This window comes from Manacus vitellinus, unplaced genomic scaffold, assembly GCF_001715985.3.
Source record: "Manacus vitellinus isolate BGI_N305 unplaced genomic scaffold, ASM171598v3 scaffold_5_pilon, whole genome shotgun sequence".
Lineage (NCBI taxonomy): Eukaryota > Metazoa > Chordata > Aves > Passeriformes > Pipridae > Manacus > Manacus vitellinus.
In genome coordinates this window covers 6383851-6405037 of record NW_021940682.1, presented here as the reverse complement: position 1 = coordinate 6405037, position 21187 = coordinate 6383851, and the positions used below count along the sequence as shown (strand labels likewise).

The 21187-nt window shown below is 39.1% G+C and overlaps 1 protein-coding gene and 1 long non-coding RNA gene across 2 annotated transcripts in view; one reads left to right on the top strand and one right to left on the bottom strand.

Annotated features, from left to right (window-relative positions):
* The window catches only part of WNK1 (WNK lysine deficient protein kinase 1), a 104838-nt gene that overhangs the window by 36173 nt on the left and 47478 nt on the right, over nt 1-21187 (top strand). The window contains exons 4-5 of the mRNA XM_018080294.3: nt 4186-4406; nt 6231-6388. Coding sequence (XP_017935783.3) covers nt 4186-4406; nt 6231-6388 — 379 coding nt within the window. The remainder of the gene's footprint in view (nt 1-4185; nt 4407-6230; nt 6389-21187) is intronic.
* Nucleotides 7408-11581, bottom strand: LOC112841250. Its single transcript, XR_003212860.2, has 3 exons — nt 11429-11581; nt 8144-8350; nt 7408-7554 (listed from the first exon to the last, which is right to left on the bottom strand). It is a non-coding gene; the product is annotated as an uncharacterized LOC112841250 (long non-coding RNA).

Sequence of the window (21187 nt, the reverse complement as noted above, 5' to 3'; positions counted from 1 at the left end):
ATTAAGACATGTCAAAGTATTTAAGCTTCATTAGCACAGAATCAGAGCCCTAGAAATAGATGATATTTCAGAATACGTAAGAATAGAGCCCTTTTGCTGAGGGCTAACGTCCTGTAGGAACATTCTTGTTGAAGAGGCTTGTCAGATTCTTCCTTGTGATGTCCTAGTAAGCACATACAGAAAACTTCTGGATTTCAAGACCTCAGGAAGACAATACTCTCTTTTCACTTCTCAGAATTTTTCTTTTTCCTCTCCAGCTGCCTTCCATTTAGCATGAGGTGGTTTGTAAAGTTCAAAGTACGAATTAATGCATCTCTTTTGGGAGGCTTTGGGTGTTAGAGCAGTACAAATAATATGTAAAAAGGAAAAAAAAATCACCGCCTATTTACCTGTTTGTTTAGCTGAAACTTGGTGAAGCAGTACCTAACAAAAATCAAAGTGTGCAGGTGCCTGCAGCTCCAACCTGTGAGGCAGCTGAGTGACCCTGGGTGTGTCTTGAAGGCAGAGTTAAAAGCAGAGTGCAGGAAATGGAGCTGCTGCGAGGGCCTCTAGTGGTGCGTGGGGCCCGCGGGGGCTCCCAGGGAGCTCACCCCGCCGGCACCCGGTCACCGTTCCTTGCTGGAAATAGAACTGCCAGCCTTTGGGATAAACGGGCTGTGGGTCGCTGTCTTCTTTCAGTGCCCATTTGAGTCTTGGAGAGGCATTCAAATCCTAAATGTGTCAGCAGGCTGTGGGAGCTGGAAACAATTTGCCATCTATTTGGTTAAAATAGCCCATGAATGTCTTGTGTTTTTATGATGCTTATTGATAGCCACAAATGGACATTCTTAAAGAGGGAAAAAAAATGGCTCTTTGGGAGTCTGGACTGCAATTACAGGGAAGTGTTTGTCTCTTAAAATAGTACTGGAGGGAGGACTAAGGATACCACAACATTCTTTATCCTTATGTTCAGTGAAGATATTTTGAAGGTTGTTTAGGGTATTTCAGATAAAATAATAGATCTGTTGCTTCATGTGCTTTTTTCAGAGCAGTAAAAAAGTAAGCAGCTCTGTAAAGATGGCTTTAAATAAAGATACTTAATTTTATGCTAAACATATAGTGCTAGATTTAATTTTTTTCCTGCCTTTCTTACTCCTTTATCCCTCTCACAGATTTTAATATTTGGATTGGCTTGTTATGTGATGGCATAAGTGAGATGATAAAGTAGTAATAGGCAATTATGAAGTAGGGTGTTGGTAGGATGAAACACCTCAGATTTGCTGTCTCTAGGATTATTTTGTGCTTTGAAGTATGAAAGTGTTTTATCCAGAAAGAAGTAACAGGTTGTTTAATCAAAGATCTTTTAAGCTGTAGAGTTCTGGGTGGGGGTTTTTTCCCCACTCTTGCATAGCTTGTGTTATAATTGTGATTTAGTTTATGCTTGCCCACTTCACTGGAGACTTGACAGGTAAACTATATATATGGGAAATTTCTGGTGTGCCAAATTTAATATTAAGTATTTCACGTGTCTGTGTCACATTCCTAAATCTACACTGCACACTTGTGTTAGCTTATGATATTTGGCTGACTGAATATTACTTGCATATCTTGTTTTTTTTCAGTAATTTTACATTACCTGCATGTTATAAAAGTGTTACTTTTCTCATTTTGAGACTTGGGACATAGATATTGTTGACACTTGATGTAAAAAAATGAAGAGAAGTGTAGAGATATCTTAAAGTAAATTTTCTCTCATAGTTTTTTGTATTTGTATACATTGATACATAAATACCCAGAAATGTTAAAATTTTGTGGACTGCTTCTTTTCAGATGCTGTCTGGGCAATTTTCTAATTTTGCACGAGAGAAAGTCCCTGAACTTCTGTATATGAATGGAAAAGTTTTACAACTGAATTTTTGTAAAGAATAAGGCTGCTTTCTGATATTGTATGCTATCATGGAATTAAAATATTGGGAAAAATTGAGTTGTCTATTTGAAATTTTAATTATACTGTTAATGAAGACAACAGTGTTTAATCTGACTTAGGTCTCAGCCATTGGTTTTGTCTAAGGACTGGATAAAAGTGTGTCTAGTGTGTGTTCCTGATCCACTTTAAATGAACGTGTCAGCTCTCTGGTAGGGCACATACCTTCATAACTACCTCTGCTAATTCAGTAGGGATTCCTATAGCTCCTTGAGCTGAGATGCTGTAGGTAGTTGTAATTGCAGAAGCTTAGACTAGAAACCTCCTGAGGTCTCTTCAAGACTGAGTTATCCAATGATACTAGGAATATTGAAAACATACTGGCTAGTAGGGTTGTCTGTGTATCTTTATGTATTTATGTGTGCTTCTGTTTTAAATTGGTTTCTGCCTTAAGTGGCATGTGACTTAGTTCAGGACAGTGTTGTGGAAAACTGATGGCAGCACTGTAGGATGCTGGGTGATGGTTGGACCCAGGTCCTTTAGCAGTGAGAAGCTGGCAGTAGGCAAGCATATTTGAAACCAAGAATGTAATTAGGGATTCCAGATGCTGAACTGAAGTGCCCCTACCATGTGATCTTTGGATCAGGCTCAAGAGAGATGAATGAGGGTTGTGTCAATAGCAAGAATTCAAGTGGTAGCTGATGTGATTCAGAACCTCCTTCAGTTTGTCTCCTTCCTTGGCTTGGCTTTTTCTCTGCCTGTCTTTATATTCTAAGACTTGATTTCCTCTGGAACTGTGTCCCACTTGCTTTTACAGATCTATTTTCACAGCAGGATTATTGCTAGCAACTTGATTTTCCAGATCTTCTTTTGAACTGGAGAAATGAAAGTAAAAGGGATTAATACACTGCATTTTTATGTTGGCAATGATTCAAGTGATTTCATCTAGACTTTATCTCCTGATGAAGTGGATATGCAGAGTAAACTGAACAGTACCACCGAATAATTGAACATGACTTGCTGTTAGTTGAAGACTGTAGTTGCTAGACTCCATGCTGGTCACAGAATTTGCTACCAGTCTTGCAATACTGTGAAACTGGTCTTTATCTGAGACTTTGACTGAGTAACATTGGCTGAATAAGAATAAAGTCCTTGCTCTACAGAGCATGCTACTTCCTTTCTCCTGAATGTATTTCAGCCTGTACTTCTTCAAAAGGAAGAAAACAGTTCTTCACTTCAAATTGTGTTACCCAAAGAGAAGTTGTGAGAAAACACTGCTGGAAAGCACTTGAATGCTGTCATAAGGTTATTCACCTTGTGGCATCTCTAATCTGTTGAAGTTAAGTAATAGAATAAGATCACAGTCTTAGGTTACAAGCATTGGAAAATATTTTTGGTATGAAATTTGACTCTTCTGAAATGGGATTTCAAAGTGTGGCAAGATAGAACTGTTAAGGTGCTGGGTCACGTTCCAACTGTGAGGGAGTACTGGCTTTAGGTATGAACTCTTCCACCTCAATTATTTGGCAGAGCCTTTTTAAAAATTTCTCTGCCCTGTCCATGGCTGTCTGTAGTTTTGAAGTGGTGAGCAGTACCAGTCAGATTCAGGTGATCAAACCCTGTCCTGCACCAGGGAAGCAATCTCCAAGAACTTCCCATTTGCTTGACAACTCCACCAGTAAATTTGAAGCAGATTTAAAGCATAATATGGAAATCTTGACTGGAGTGCTTAGACTGCTGCTGAGAAGGAAGGAAAAATGACTTCAGAGCTCTTGCAGCTTGCCCCAACTCTGTACTTAGTTGTTGTTATTAGTGTTTTGCATTTAATGACCCACCTCCCCACCCAGTTCTAATAAATCAAGGTAAAGGTTGTAACTGTTTAGGCAATTAAATAGATAAAGTATTGCTGTAAGTCACGAACCTTGAATTCTCTGTCATGGAAGCAATGCCTTGAAACTTAGCAAGCCAACTGTCTAATTACCATAGGATGATTTTGTATGCAGATGAGTTATTAGCTCTATGTTAGGCTTTTCATATATATCTTTAATCATTAGTCCCCTGTCTAGAAGAAAAGGAGGTGGGTTTTAGGAGGAGGAATCATCTTTAGCTCCTCTGAAGTCTTGAAACGCCCAGGTAGATTTTAAAATAGAAGATGAAGTTTAAATTTGTGCATGTCTTTAATTACTGTTTCTTTGCTTCCAAACACCAAATGGTATAGTTTAATCTACTGCCTGTTAGCAGAATCTACTAAGTTGGTAACCTATTGTTACTTTTTTCCTTAGGTATTTGAAAAGATTTAAAGTGATGAAAATTAAAGTACTACGAAGCTGGTGCCGTCAGATACTGAAAGGCTTACAATTTCTACACACACGCACTCCTCCCATTATTCATAGAGACTTAAAATGTGACAACATCTTCATTACTGGCCCCACTGGATCAGTCAAGATTGGAGACCTCGGTCTGGCAACCCTGAAACGAGCTTCTTTTGCCAAAAGTGTGATAGGTAAGCCTCTCCTGTATTGGAGGCTGCAGAGCCTTTTAAGAGCTTTCTATAAAAACATGGTTGCAAAGGTACAGGGTCAAAGCCAAAAAATGTGTAGGCTTTGTTTCTTGGTTGCTGAGGTCATTCTGTGTCCCTGATGCAACGACATGTTGAAATTTTGGTTGTGCTTTTGATATTTGTATATTAATATTAAGTATTTTGGAATACAGAGTCCTTGTCCTGCCCAACAGTTTAGTGCAACATTGTTGATAAAACCACTCTTGACTGCTTATAAATCTCGGCTTTGATATGATGATGCTTCAAGAAGTGTACAAATAGATTTTGGTGACCAAACAACATTTTGGTATTCAGTGTAGCGTTAGTTTTTAGAGCCAAATTTTTTTTTTTATTGTCACCAGGGGTTCATATTAAACCTCTTGCAGATTGTGAGTAATCAGAAACAAGGGTCTTTCTTGTGAATTCTTAAAAGAATTGGTTTTATCAGCTTTGTTTTTATAGTTGGGTGAATAGACTGCAGGGAATGAAGTTGTTCTCACTCTCAATATTTAGAGCTTGCTAAAATGCAGCATTACTCAACAGTCCTATGCCAGATTCCTAGATGGGATCAATGGTCTATACCTGTAAATTGTCCTGCAAGCTGTCGCTGAAATATTTCCTGCTTCTTAACCAGGTCAAAATATTAACAGGAAAGCAAAGTATAGTTTAAAAAAAATAATAATTTCTGAAGCATACTTGTCATATTGTCAAATTTATCACTGGAAAAATTACCATCTAGTTATGTAGTAATGGTTAGCCTTTGGATAAATGGCTGCAATTACAGTCTTTTTTTTGGTTTAGTGTGGTGAAAACAAACAATGTGGCTATAGAATGATCTGTAAATTGTCTTGAATCTGGTGTCTGCAGGAAATAATTCTGTGCTTAAATTTACAAAAAGCAAACTTACATCTCTGGCTTAAAGTAAATCTGATCAAACAATGCAGCCTCTTTGTTTACAGAGGGGTTGCTGTGATGCTTCACTGGGCAATAATTTTCTGCACACTATTTAAATGGGACTTGTTGAATCTCACGCTCTATGCCTGTAACTCAATCTCTCTGTATTTCTGAGTATTTTTGACTGTAGGATGTCCCTCACTAATGCCTGTATCTGCAGTAGGCCTATAAATATACTGCAGGTGGGAAGGTAAGTATATGAAGAAAAGGGCTCTGGTGAGTGGCCTTTGCAGAAAATTACCTTTTATCCTCTTTTCATGGAGATTTATATTTGTAACAATGGAGTTTTTCATTGCAAGGCCTTACCTAAACCATTCTACTTCAAAAAGTAGATGGAGAGCACCAGGTCAGAGACTAGCTGTGGGCTCTTACCAGTACTACTTCTTTTGCAGCAGAGGGCAGTTGGGTAATTTTTGAAACAAGGTTTAATGTGCTTCCTTTTTTACAGGGAGAAAAGGTAAGTGTCTTAACTCTCCTTAGTATTTGGTTTGCAGCCTATGGCTAGTCTACAGTATTCCCTTTTCTTATCCCCTACCCTCCCATCTGATTTCAGGCTAATCCAGTCTGTTTTGATACTTGTATCAACTCGCGTACCTAAGCCAGGACTCGCGTCAGTCCTTTCACGCCATTCTTATTCCACAAAGGCCTTGCAATGGAAGACTCACAGAGTGTGTTGATGCAACAGAGTCACTAAGGGTTTCCTCCCTCTTCTTTTTGCCTCCACTTTCTCTTGTCTCACAGGTCTGCCCATCCGCTCCCTCCTGCGGTGAGTAACGCCAGCAGCCTCTGCTCGCTTTGAGACATTTAGAGTCTGAATCGTTCTTTTAATTTAAGGTACCCCAGAGTTCATGGCCCCCGAGATGTATGAGGAGAAATATGATGAATCCGTTGATGTATATGCTTTTGGGATGTGTATGCTAGAGATGGCCACGTCTGAGTATCCTTATTCCGAGTGCCAAAATGCTGCGCAGATCTACCGCCGAGTGACCAGTGTAAGTCCCTCCTCGCTCCTGAGTCTAAAGCCACTACTGTCAGCAGCAAAGGAGCACAGCTGGGTAGCACCAGTACTGTGCAAGTGTGTATAGGGGAAAAAAAAAAGCTGATTAGAGGTTTTTTTGGGATGGGTGGGAAGTTACAGCATGGTTGAACTCACCAAACATCTGTCAGAAGGCTGTGTAAAATGTGTGAGCGCAAATAAAATTTTGCATCTGTTCATACTCTTCTTTCAGTATAGTAGAAGGTATTACATAGGGTTTAAAAAAATACAAAAAACCAGCAACCCAGAACACATTAGAATAATAAGAGATTATTTTCTAAGCCATTGGGGAGATGGTGGAACTATTTCAGTCTTGAAGATTAGCTAGTAACTGTTCTCTGTAATAAAGCTGGATCACAGATTCAGAGCAGTTTGGCCTAGCTGCCTGCCAGGGCAGATCATAAATTGTTACCCAGAGTGATTTTTATAATTTGAATTCTGAGTGGTCCTCAGCAACTCAGTGTGTTGGGGGTTCTTCTTATAACAATGCAGTGGAAAAACTAGATAAATAGCAGAAGGTAAGTGCTGGTAAGTGTAGTGGTGGTGCTGGAGGCATTGTGGGTGAAACCAAATAAGGCTGAGAAGGCAAGCAAGGAATTTGAGTTGGCCCCTCTGACTAAGCTAAGGGGAACCTACAGACCTTGAACATAGGAAGCAGAACTATAGTGCTAGAAATGTGCAGTATGGTTGTGGCTAGATTTCCTTTGTGGTCTCCAGTGTTGTGAGGACTACTCCAGTGCAGTAAAACATGTTGAACCTTCTGATCTGAGCATTCAAGTAGTGAGGTGGCTGCTTGGGGAAGGAAAAACTTGCACTGGATTTCTCAGAATACCTGTGCGTGTGTGTGAAGGAAGGAAAAAAAACCCAGACTTACCTCTTTCTCTGTTACACAAATGAATTCCTCTTAAGTCTTTTTGTGTGTATTAACTTGGAGAAGTTGCAGATTTAAAAAAGAACTTGTTTGGCTTCGGAAAAATAAAGTTCTTTCTTATTCCTGATGCCTCACACTATAAAAGGCAGATATAATTGATAATTCCTTTCTGTGGAAAGAAGGGTCTTCACATTGGAAGTAATGAATTCTGCAGGTGAAATAGAAGACTGTCCCTTGTCTGAAGGGAAATACTGGAGGAGCACAAAAGGAGGAAGAAATAAGGCATAAATAGTAATTTTGGGTTTTTTTGAACAGATGCTACAGTAAGTTTTTATATACACATATACATACACAGAGGGATTTGTTTTTGTTAGGATTTTTTGTTGGTGTGTTTTTGTTTGGGTTTTTTTGATGTTGGTGGATTTTTCTGTAATTTTTAAAATAGACATGAACAATTAGGCTGAAATCTAGCTTTTACTCAGCTTACAGCATAATGTGATCTGAAGGTGGTTTGGATCAGTGAAAGCAAACTGGAGTATCTTACCAAAACAGTCTTAGTGGTACCTTTTACTTTGCTTATAGATGTACATTGGCCAGAGGCAAAGCAGTATAATTTGGATGGGCACTTTTTCTCAGAATTGATGCCTGATGTAACTGTCCTGCCCATTCCTTAAAAAGTGCTAGGAACTAGGCTGTTGGTGAGAATCAGCTGTTGAGATGATCTCAGCTTGGAAATTCCCAAGTCTTTTCCCTGGTCTTTGAAGTACTTAGCAATTGGAAAGCTTTGTAGAGGCTTGTAGCAGAAAAAGTTGTGTAGAGTCTTACCAGGGTTCAACTTACCGATTGTTTATTTTGCTTGATGCTCCTTTCTCCCCATTGTTTTTGGTTGACTGTTGAAATTCTAAGTGGATGAGAAACACTGGTAGTTTTTTGGCCTGTCCAACACCACCTTCTATTGTCCTCTGCTGCTGCTGGTTCACAGATTGAATTTAATTGTTGACTTTTTTCCTGCTGTTTCATTTGCTGCTTGAGAGCTTCTAGGATTTACTTAGGGGGGAAGGACAGGAAGGTAGAGAAAATGAAATGTACATTTATGTGCTTCTAGGCAGAGGATGAAAGGCCTCGTGCTTTGATATATTTGGGTTTGTTTATTCCATTGTAGTTGCAAAGCAGTTTGTTTAAAACAAAACAAAATCAACCACAAACAAAACTTGAATAACTTTCAAGGAACGCTTTCAATGGAGGAAAAGACAGTATTATCTGGAATTCAAACACAAACCTGTCTTAACTATAATGGAGAATTCAGTGTTCTATAATGTGGAAAGCAGACCTGTGTCATGAATGTGAAATAAAATACTCTTGGCGTTCTTTTTACCGCTCTGTGAACCAAGGTGAAAAAGAGCCATAGAGTTTTCTGCGCTTGTCCTTTGCTCCCTATTAAAGAATATAAGATTTTCTTTCATTTCAAAGCAGACTTCAGAAGTTTAGACCATGTCTACAGTTGCGGGTGAAGGGTGAACCAGTTGAGAAATTTAGTACTTGAAAGGACAGAAAAAACAGAACTAACAACAACAAAGTAGAGCCAGAAAACACCTACGTAGGGGAATCCAGCACTGCTTACAAACACATTTCATTCTAATGTATGTTGGAAGGTAAATGTGGTTTCTGGAAGATGTTTAGCATCTCCATTTCAACCCCTTCATTTGCTACTTTCCTAGGCATGTTTAGGGATGTTTTGAGGTGGCAGCTATAGTCCTGCTGTGCCTTAAGTTGTAAGGATTGTTTTATCTGGATGCATACACAGAGATCAGAGGGAAGAATGATAAGAATGGTCTACTGTTGAAAGTCATGAAAGATCATGCCATGTGGGAGCTTAAAAACCACTGAAACCCCAAAGGCAATCAGATTAAAATGTGCAGCAGGCAATATCTATTTAAATTAATTGATTTCTCTCACCCTCTTTGTAGTAACTGTTACTCTTAGTAAAAAGCAGAGTTGCTCTATTAGCTTAAATCCTTGCTATTGCTTAGGACAGGATCCTGTAAAAGGTGTTTCAATGCCCAGGATGTCCTCTCAGAACTAGACTTGCTAATACCAGTTTATATTCTTATCTCACATTTTGGCTGTGCGTTGGTCTCTTTTTTTAGCTGCATTGCATTTTAACCTTACACCTTTTGTGACAAGGATTCCTCTGGCTGATGCCCAGATACTGCAGCATTGGGTTGGGGTGTTTGCTAGGATTTCTCAGAGTACTGGATTGTGTTCTACCTCTTTGGCTCAGGGTCTTCCCTCAGAGTTGGAAGCAGATTTTTGTTTAAATAATACAGTTTGATAAGCAACGATCTAGAATTCTGATCTAAAGGCAGAAGTTCCTTCCAGAGATGAGACATTTTTTGGCCCAGGCACTTATTGTTGCTTCACATCTTGGACGATAGCACTGCTGCATGAGTCTGCTGTTAGCAAGATGCTTGTCTGTACTGCCTACATTGTCTCACTGTGAAGTTTCTGTTTTCCTTTAAAGTAGTGCTAGGATAAAGTTCCTGAATTCTCTCTGGTCCAAGAAACAGAAGTGCAATTAAATTGGCATTCTTTCTCTCTTTATCTAGAAGAATTTTTCTTTTCAGTAGAATAATGTGGGTAAGTACCTGGCTTAAAAAAAAAACAACTGTCCAGAATTTGTAAGGCTCAAGGTGTTTTCCTGAACCTTGTTTTACAGTTCTGGTAAGGAAGTCAGCAGTTTGACACAGAATATTGACCCCTGTACTTGCATCCTCTTGCATACTCAGTCCAGACCCTTTCATTAGCAGTATCTTTAGAAAGGAAAGAGATCTGCATGTCTTGTCTCTCAAACATAAAGGAGAGACACCTCTTTTTTTTTTTTCATTAAATCATAATGTTGCAGTTTTGTCTCAAACCCCTCTGTTTTCTTCATTGAGGCAATCCTCTGATGTTCATTGAAAATGGTTCCAAATAAATTAGTAGTGTGTGCTTAAAGAAATTGCAGCTCCTGGGATTTTTACATTACTGGGGGGTGGGGAAATCTCTGAGGTTTAAGCAGTATGTCTCTTTAGCTGGAACTGAATGCATCCAGCAGGCACTTACTGCTGCCTGTTTGGCCTCAGAAAAAAAATAATCTGAACCTGCAATAAATTGACAAGAAGCTGCTCTATTTTTAAGGTAATCTTGCCTGCTCCTGTGATTTATTTTTGCTCCTCTGCCCTCTTGTGCAGGCACACCTCTGTGTGATACGCTACCAGATTTGGGAATGAATCCCCTCTTTTTCTTTTTTAACGATTCTGCCCCATATCAAAGCAATACAGACATTTCCAACACAAAATGTAATCAAGATATGTAATTCTGTTATGTAGTTGCTTGCAAAAAAAAGTACTTTAAGATCTTGGTAAAATTTGGGCATATTTCCCTGTCTAACTTTGTTCCTCTCTGGAGACTGGACTGGTATTTTTTTTTCTACCTGCTCCATGCATATTTCAATTAAACAGTTTGTCACAGGAGATATTTAAAATGGGCTACATGTGCATTTAAATGGAAACAGAGATATTTATAGAACAGACATCCTAAGTATGATTTCTTAATTTAGTCTGTTTGGAAAGCAATGCAGTAAAGGCATAACTAACTGCAGTAACTTCAGCTGCTTTGCCTCAGCCTCTGGTGTGACTGCTGAAATCCAAGCTGTTGCCTCAAAAGCTAGTTTGTTTTTTTTCCTTGTTTGTGTTGCAGTTACCAGTCACAGATGTAGTATAGATCTCTTTTTACTTTTACACTGTATTTCCTTTAAACTTGCTTTTTGCCGCGCAGAGATTTTTATAAGCATGTAGAGGTACTGACTACTCAATCTTTAATACTTGGATGTCCCAAGGCTAAAATTTTCTAGGTGCTTGACTAGTCTCAGGACTAGTGAAAAGATGGTTAATGGGTGTATAAGTGTCTTTAATGGGTTTATTATACAGATTTCTCTCCTTCTTCCATATCTATCACTAACATAAAAATCCAAACACTCATTGCAAAAAACTTAGTAAGACAGTGCTCAGTTTCAAATGTACTCATCAGCTGAGTGTGAGCAGAAAACCCCTTTCTCTTTCTCCCCCTCCCATTGTATAAACTTACCTTTTAAGTCCTCCTGGCAGACTTGTGCTCTATACTGGGTTTTTCTCCACGCTTACTTTGACCAAGGGAACTTTTGCACTTGTCCTTTATTTCACCAGAAGTCCAATCTCTTCTCTCTAAACCAATGTCTGCCAACTGAGGTGGCTGTAAGATGAGAATGGGGGGGGAAAAAGGCATTTTGCATTTTGACTTTAAATGAAGAAAAAAAAAAAGGTGGTGCTGTACTGAAATGTTCCACAGAGTGGGCATAACAGTTTTCTTCTCTGTTCTCCAGAGCTTGAAAAAGAGCCTAAGGGAACAAGGTACATAATGAGTAACCTGGCCAGGCAGTGTCTGACTGGTTTAAAAATCCTTAATTTCCCTAACTGGTGGGAACTGGAACTCCCTGGTTAGAGTGAAGGTCATTCTCTTTGCTGCAAACCAGGCAGTTACAAAGTGCTGTTGTTTGGTCAGTTGAGATAAAATTAATCTCTTCTTTAGTGTCTTAAAGTTAGGCATCACAACTGTCTAGACTAGTCAACAGCTTCATTTTCACTAGAGGTGCAATAGGCAAAGTATTCCCTATTACTTTCTTTTTCTTCTTTAGGGGTCCTAGGCAGATAAATGCTAAATCTTTAGATGTACGATTAATTTTACTTTCAGTTCTTAATGAATGATGATCAAGTGTCCTCTTTTGTTTCCTGAAAGCAATATGCAACTTTTTTAGGCATGAATAAAACCCTGTTTCTTCACATTGAATAACTTGACCTGGTTTAGGTTGATACAGAGGCATCCCTCATATCAAACTTCTAGTGCAAAAAGCACTGGAGGGAAAAAAAAAAGGAAAAGTAGGGGAGGAAGCCCTCTAACAGAGCAGGTAGTCCTTTGTTAAAGCAGGTACTGAAAGGCCACAAACTTCTAACCAGGAAACTCATTATTGTAAGAAAGGGCAAACTCTTGTATTCATTGAAAGAAGAAACTTCAGGTACTTAAATATCAAATACAAGAAAAAAAAAAGACACATCAGATGCAATTCCTTTGAATCAATACTGAACAGACTAAAGAAAACTTCTACCACTTGCCTCCTGTAGCTGTTCAACTCAGTTGCAAGCATTTTGCTGGAACAGCTTTAAGAGTAAAGAATCTTCCTGCATGGAGATTGTCACTGACCTCCTGTCAATTGAGAAATATATAACTTTAAAAATGGAAGATGGGAATTCAAAGTTTTGAAGCATTAATATCTTAGACAGCTTTGTGTGTCACTTTAGAAGTCCTCTTTAAGAAATTACAATGATCTAAGTAAGGAAGAGCAGCAATCAGCATGAACACTGAGGTATAACATGCTGCATGTCAGGTGACAACCATGAGTAAGGGCCTGGAGCATCTCTTGTGAGGAAAGGCTGAAGGAGTTGGGTCTGTTTGACCTCAAAGAGGTGACTGAGAGGAGACCTCATCAATGTCTATAAGTACCCGAAGGGAGGGTGTCAGGAGGATGGAGCCTGACTCTGCTCGGTGGTGCTGAGCAATAGGACAAGAGGCAATGGGCAGAAACTAATGCAGAGAAAGTTCCACCTGAATATGAGGAACAGCTTCTTTACTATGAGGGGGTGACCAGGCACTGGAACAGATTGCCCAGAGAGGTCATGGAGTCTCCCTCACAGGAGATATTCCAGAACTGTCTGGATGCAATCCTGTGCCCTGTGCTCTAGGACGACCCTGCATGAGCAGGGAGGTTGGACCAGATGACCCACTGTGGACTCTTCCAACCTGACCCATTCTGTAATTCTGTATGGTTTGCACAGCTAAGGCAGATGACATCTGAAGTTGGAAGGAAAAAGGCTTATTCAACTGGATTCTTTTCTAAAAGTAGCTCACTTTTACGACTTGATCTTAGAGGCATCTGTACTATTCAGCATCAACAGCTTCTAGATTACAGCTAAAAATGTTTTGTCAGTAATGGTGTAAAACAAACTTGGTTTGAAGTAAAAGGAGCTATTTCTTTCTTAAATTCACCACGGAGCCTGGAATGTGTCCCTTGGCAGTTTTGAATCAGATATGATTTTAAAATGATTGTGAGCATTGGTTGAGTTGCATAAAATCAAGATCTAGTGTATTTTTAGGTTCTGAAATTTGGTTGTATTGCAGAGTTTTGCAATGCAACCTAAATAAATTCACAGAATACAAACTAAACAATGTGTGTTTAAAAATTTGAAAAGTTGATAATTAAGAATCAGGCCTCTTAAAACTGTGATATTAATATTTAATATTCTGCCCTGTCCTGACATCTATTTAGTTCTTACATTAACTGAGGTTAATTTAACAAGAGCTGGTAAGGTGCTTGTAGGAACAGCAACGTCGTGTTTTTAAAATGCAGTGAGGTGAGAACCATTATAATTCTATGATTAGTGAATCACTGAAGCATTACTGTGGGGAGACTGATAGTTCAAATTTATTTGTCTGTATAGTGCCACTAGTTGAAAACAGTGACGTTAAGAATGCATGGGCTACAATTTTTGTGTCCTGCTAATTGTACTGCTGTAGTTGCACAGGGGTAGGAATGTTATAAGTCTAGGAAAATTTTAGTCTTGAGGAAACTCACAGAGGTGTTGAGTAGTAATAAATTATTTTGAGGTTATGTGATTCATAGGCCAGAACTCCACCAAAATTTTACATAAGCCCTTTATAGTTACCTCCAGGCTCCTCAGAGCTGTTGCTAGAGCAGGCAGTGACATGGGGCTGTGTGTGCCTGCTTGAGTGCTTTGATTTGTTCCTGTATTAGAGAGTGAAGGGCACCAGAGTTGAGTATAACTTTGTAGATACAGTTCATTTCAAAAACTAGAGAGACACAACAGGCTAAAATGTTTATGCTGAAGAGAAAAAAGGCTGTTGCTTCTCTGTCCAGTGTAAGTAGCTTTCTAACACCATGAGCTTGTGACTCTGTTTTAAGGGAAACACTTTTCAGAGATGTATTTCTACCTTACCACCCATTACCACCATCATAAAGTTCTCTACATAGCAGGGATACTTTTTAGACAACCTTCTGAAACTGTTGGATCTTTTGGTACACAAGTGTACGTTCTTCACTTCTAATAGAATAAGTCTGAAAATAAAAGGCACGATGACTTTTGGTGCATTTTTGGAATTGTGCACTATTTTTGGTGTGCTGGAACATTATCCCAGGCTTTTTAAGTAGGTATCCTTTTTAAAGGCTAGTTCTGGTACTAAATGTGTTTTATGGCCCATGTTGCATCATTTTTTAAATTCGGTTTGAATCCACTGGAACTAATCTGTGGCTTTTGAATTACTGTTACTGTACATGAGCTTAAAATTGAGTGCTACATGATGATTTTCTACCAGAATGGAAGCAGACTAAAGCAGAGAATGCAACTAATAAAGTTTTTCAAAAATGTATTTTCCATACTTCAAATAGAAGGCAGACACTTTTAGTATTGTGCCACTGTGGCATTTCTAAATTTATAGAATTGAAATGTATGTCTAGGCATGTCTGTATTTTTTTTGAAAGCCATTTTCAAGCTGAAGTCCCAATAAAGCAAAGGATCATTGAGCCAGCTTAGGATCTTCACCGCTCCAGATTCATGTTCACATGGTAAAGGCAGCATCCCTGCTTATAAGGGTGAGGTTAAACAACTGTGCACAGTAGATGCAAATTATCTTTATGCTTTTGTGCAGGAATTACAACTGTTAGTACCTGGGCCACTTGTCCAGATTCTAGTGTTTTCAGAAGAACTTCTGTCCTTGTACTATGTGTTTCTAAACAGGGCCCTTTTCACTGTTCCATGCACCAGTGTCCTAATTGTTTGCCAGCTATACACTAGGGAACTGTGCCCTGCCTTTTAGTTACAAAATTCCCTGTTCCAGAGCTTTATTAATTTCTTCTGTTCATTAGAATTGCTGCATTTACAGTAGGTGTTGTGATTAATTTTTTTTTTTTTTTAAACTAAAGCCATGTGCTTAGCTCCAGATTCTCAGGACTTCTGAAATAAGCTGATATTCTTATTTACTTGGCAGTGCTGAAGTACAGTGGGCTTTCATGTCCAAAGTAGAATCCTAAAATGCCTTGTGTACTGGGCTAGATAATTTATCAGTGAGGTAGCTCTAAGCCATGATGTATATTTGGCAGTAGTGCATGGGATTTCAGTATTATCACAAATACAGTGGTTTTTGACCCTTTTTACCACCTTTTAGTTGAGAATACTGGCTGGAAAGGATTGCAACCAATGATTTCTAGGAACAGTTATGACAAGCTCCTGTTCAAACTTGACTGTGGGAACAAAGCAAGAGAACTGTATCCTACTAATCTTGGTCTTGTAAGGTTTTTAATGCTGTGAATTCTCTGGCTTTAAGAGTTAAAAATACAGTGTTGAGACACTGTCAGAGAAGTTGGTTAAGCATGAAGTGTCAGTATCCTGTGGCTCCTGGGCTTGGAGGCAGTTGTAGGATACAGATGTGGAGGTGACAGTGAGCAGTGATTGCTAGTCAAATCAGGAGTCTGCTTTAATCTTTTCACCTGCCAGTGAGCAGGTGCTTCTTTTAACTTTAGGGAGAAACAATTAATATGAGTGTATCATTCAAAATAGAGATATACGTTGTGTGTATAGCAACTTTAATGATGTCTGGGAATTTTTTTGTGTGTTTGGCCTCTTGGTTTTTATTAATGCCTTGAAAGTTTTTTGAGGGTAGGTGGCAAATTGGGGAGGAAGAGTTTCTGAATTGTGATCAGTCAGGTTGCAGCAAGCAGGCCTGTATAAATTCAGTGCTGTTATTGTCTTAACAGCATGTTTTTGAAGTCTGAGCATACATCCTTATCTGTTGCAAGTCCTCAATTCATTTGGTTTGGAGAAATTTAAGAATCATGGGACTTGGGTTGTTTGCACATCTTCATCACAGAGGGTGAAGACCAATTGGTTAAGCTATTTCAGTGACTTAGATCTCTCAAGTAGCTGAGATAGGAGTTTTGATTTGGATGATGATGGGTCAGTCGAGTTCAAAAGGTATTGGGTTCAAAATGTGCAGTGGTTGTTTTTGATCAGCAGAGAAGACAACGAGGCCTGTCCCAGTCTGCACAGTGCCTCATGAGCTAACTCTGGCTCACTGGGAGCTTTCATCTGCTTCCACTGCTTGTATTGCAGTAATGCTGTTTACTCTGTTAGGATACTGATCTGGTGCAGAGCTTATTCTGCAGGATTTACCAATTTAATTCTTGGTGGAATTATCAATTGTCCAGAATTAATTGCTATGAAAATACTGAAATTGGTGAAGGTAAATTTTCACTTCTGTTAAAACATGTTGCATTTCATTTCTTTTTTTGCCATGTGGTCTCAACTATTCTAACTTGCTTTTTAACTAGAAAAAGAAAATCATCATCTGTAGGCAACCCATATCTTTTGAACTGAGTAAATTTGAAGCTGAAATTTTTCTTTTCATAGGATGTATTCAGTTGAATTGGGATGAGAGTTATCAGTTATAGGTATATCCTGTGTGAAACAAGGAAAGAACTAAATCTGAAAGATTGTTCCTAGAACAGGCAGTAAGGTTAAGATGAAGGATGTGAAATGGAAAAGGTGGTGAAATGGTTAAGCACATAGGTTTTGAGGGTAGGGTAAGTAACTAATAGCAGGTAGTGAAATTTAGGAGATCATGGGGTAAACCTATTTAAATGCTATAAATACCATTGCCTGAGGGCATCTTTGAGACTAGGGGGAAAGAGGTAGGATCATTGGCTTTTTTTCCACTGGAATCATATGCTCTCTCTAAATTCCTGAAATTAATGGTTTGTGGCAGCCTGGGACTGGCTCAAACTAGAATGGTAGCAACTTAGCAAAAAGAAAATATAGAGACTTTAATTACTTTGTTTGTGGGATTTGACTTTGCTACTGATTTTATTAGCTTCTGGACTGCAAAGTTAGAACATTTTGTCTGAGAAGATTAATCAGTTACAGTAGAATTCCTTTCAAGTTCTACAGTTAGAGCACCTTTGAAAAGAGCCAAGCAAGAGTTGTGGTTAGACTGGGACAGGTAGACCCTGTGCTTGTTAAAAGCTGAAATGTTTAATGTTCTTTGCAGGTCATGCAGTATACCCCAGAAAAACCTTAATTAGGTGTGCAAAATGTTAGATTTTTATTCCAGCGAAGTAGATTTGCTTTGACTGCAGAGTGTCTGTTTGGTTTGAGTGTAACTGCAACATCAAAAAAAATAAATTATAAGCAATGGCAAGCAAAATTCCAACATCCTTGAAGTGCTGTTAAAATGGAGTTGATGATCAACCGTGGATTTTTTTTTGGGGGGGTGTGATGGTGCTGGTTGTAGAATGTCCAGCTAAGCAGTTGGAAGGCCAGTCAACATAGCCGGTTCTTTAATGATCCCTTTTCCTTTGACTCCTGTAAGGTTTCACAACAGCTGGTGAAGAGGAATTCTAAAATGCCCAGTGTTGCTTTTGCAACACCGATGTTGTATAGTATAACAACAACACTGATACAGTTGTAGTGTACTTGAACCAAGGATGTTATTTTGGGGTAAAAAGGGAACTTAATAATTCTAAATTGAATTTTATTACAGTTTATCATTACAAGGTGGTCAGAGTTTGTTTGCTAGCTTCATACTTTAAGATGATGTACCTGATCTTTCTTGGCGTTGCTCCTGATATCTTTAAAAAAAAACCCCAAACCCAGACAAACCCCTGAAGCCATAGACAGCTCATTTTATTAATAAACAAGTTTCATAATGGTTGTTTGAAAGTGGGTATTAGAAAAAAAAATCAGACTTCTGGCTTAGGTTTGAAATCTAGCAACTAGAACATATAACTCTGGATTATTTGTGCACATGTGGTATAAAACAAGCAACAATGCAGTTTTCTAACTTTGTCCAGCAATTTGAAAATCACCTTCAAATCCCTGTTCCCTTACATTAAGTACCCGTTAAGCAGATGATGTTGCCAACAGTAGCAAAATACCATTGTCAGGAAGGAGGGAGGTGAAATATATTATCTTAATGATGCTTTGTGTTTAGTTAGGATTGTAGTCAGCTGTATGTATACTTCTGTAGCTCCACGGAAAGAAGAGAAACAGCTGCCTTCATTCCCCTGCACAAAATTAGTGTGAGCAGCCTTGGATCTGAACCCACTGACTGAGCTGTTTCCCCTCTTTAAAGTGGTACTTCTGCAGCAGCAGGATCCTGATGATCCTACCTGCAGCCTTGAGCTAGTGCAGAAAAAATGGGTGGAGAATAGGTAGAGCAGCCAAGCAGGAGGGCGGGGACAAGCAGGAAGTAAAGGATCCTTCCACTGTCACGTCTTCCTCCTCCTTGCAGCCAGCTGGGCAGGCAGAAAAGGACACGCTTACCTCGTGCTTATATTGATTCTTTCTATTCAGCATTAGAGTGGCAAAAGCAGATATTGAGCTCAGATCTCTGCAGCCTCATGTACTGGACTTGGAAAATAACAAGAGGTGTCAAACAGGAAACAATGCTCCCTTCTAGCCTTGATGTCTGCTTTCCGTCCGCTGTGCGTTAAGTCCACAGCTTAGTGGATTCCCATCGGAAATTAGCTCCCATCTAACTCTGTGGTGTGTGTGCCCCTCTTTTCCTGATGGATTTTACAAAAAGAGAGATCTGTCCCATATTTGTAATTGTTAATTCCCACTGTTGCTGCTCTCACAAGGACTGTGCTAAAGAGGTAAGTAAGAATTTCAGCTTTGTCAAGTGCATGTAGCCACAGGAAGGTATTTTGGAGGTGAATTCTTGACAAATCTGCTGAACTGCCTTACATTTGCATAGCTTGGGTCTTCAGCTTTTGAACTTGACTGTACTTTCCCCCCTGTAATTCTTTAAATGTAAATTAAAATCCCGACCAGCAAGGCTGGAACAATAATTGCTTCTGCTATTTTCTACCTGGGTTTTTCTTCCAAATCTAACTATTTTTTTCTTTAGAATGTCTGAGGGTATGTAACACTTCTTCTGTCTTCGTTTTGGTTTGTTGTAGAGGTTATGCAGCACCAATTGTACCTTCTCTATTGAAGTAAATGATGTGTTCAGTATCTCTTGCACTAGAATGAGATGCTACCACTGACCCAGTAATGTGGTGATCCAACTAATGAAAAGTACTCTGTTTCTAGGCAAAAATTTTGAAGAAGAATTCTGGATAGCTTATACTTTAGTGTTTTAAAGTTTCTTGGAAATTTAGTTTATTTGAGAAAATCTAACTTGCCTTTAATTGATCAAATAACCATATAAATGTTGAATTTTGGAACACACTTCATTCCTCTGGTTAAAGTCTGATAAAAACACAAACTTTACCACACCTTAGTGAAATATGAAATCTCTTCTTATGCTTAACATGAGGACTGTAAGATGAGTTTTTGGTTTTGCAGTGGCGCTTTGTGTTGCCTACATATATGTCCTTATTTTAGAGGTGCTCTCAAAATGAAAGTGTTCAGTGGGTTTTAAGTTCTGCCCTTGTCAGCTATTGCTCTGTAACTTTCTTTCTGTAAGCCTGAGAGGTAGTGCAGCAGTGTACCAAACTGGGAACTGCAGCTCACTGGAAACCACTGCAGGCTTTTTTGGTTGAATTTGCTTCAACCAAAAGTCTGATAAACGCTGTAATTTGGTTCATTATGCAACTGTATAAATGCATTTGCTGGTGAAAGAGAGGAAATGACACGAGTGTGGGAATGGGAGATGGAGAAAAGGAGGCTCTTGCTTCCAGCAGCACTGCCAGTTTGTGCGAATTTAGGTGGTGGCTTGAGAAAATGTTGGTGATTTTCATGTGTGCCTGTTATACCTCTGCATGCTTTTTTTTTTTCTCTGTAAGAGCTCTTCCTTCTGTTTCTTTAGCAAACTCAGAAATAATGCCAGTGGGATTTGGGTGTTTAGCCCTAATTAAAGTGCCACTGGGGAACAGGACTGGTAGATTAAAAGATTTGAGTTGCTCTGTGATTCTTCTAAGAAGTTTGGGGACTAGGAGAGGCATATAGGAATGTGACCATCTTAAGCATGGTAAAAACCAGGAAACACTGAATGGCTTGCTATTTACTTGAGTGCCTTTGGGTTCAGAAGCTAATGAATGTGTTCTTGGCTACCCAGCTCCTGCACTCTTAGGGACACATCAGGGTTTTTGAATTGCAGGGCCTGGCCTCCTTTGGGTTTCTGTGTGATGGCTGGTTAAGGTGTGTAGAAGAGGTCTGATAGAAAAGAGTTCACTGATGTAATTATTTATTTATTTTTTTCCAGTCATTCATAGTACCTTCTCTCTTGTTGTATAAAATAGTTTGTTACTTCCACTAGTGCTTGAAGGAGGAAAAGAAAAAGTTTTAAGAAGCTGGTGAACTCCAGCCTAGGAGGTGCTTGACCAGCGCTGTGGACTGGGCTTAGGCAGCCCTTCTCGTGGACTGTGGAGCAAACTGAGGAATAGGGAGCTGCTTGAACACAGAATCCCTCTGATGGCTTTAGGCCCTAGTGTGAGGTTCTCCCAGATTTTCTAAGGTGCAGTTAGGAACATGGAAGCCATGCTGGCGGAGGTTGGCAGGAGCTTCACTTTTTAACTGAACTCCTGATTTGGAATTCACAAAATGGAGTATTGTAAAATGGTCCTCACGGAAGGGCCTGAAGATTTTGGACAGGTATTTAATTTCTTTGAGGGTGGAGAAACACAGGATAGCAGATTTGAATCACAGATTTTAAAACCTATCCTTAGCTTTAACTTTTCAGGCTCCATGCAAGAACAGAGCACGTGGTAAAATAGTTACCAAGAAAAATCATGTTCTGGCT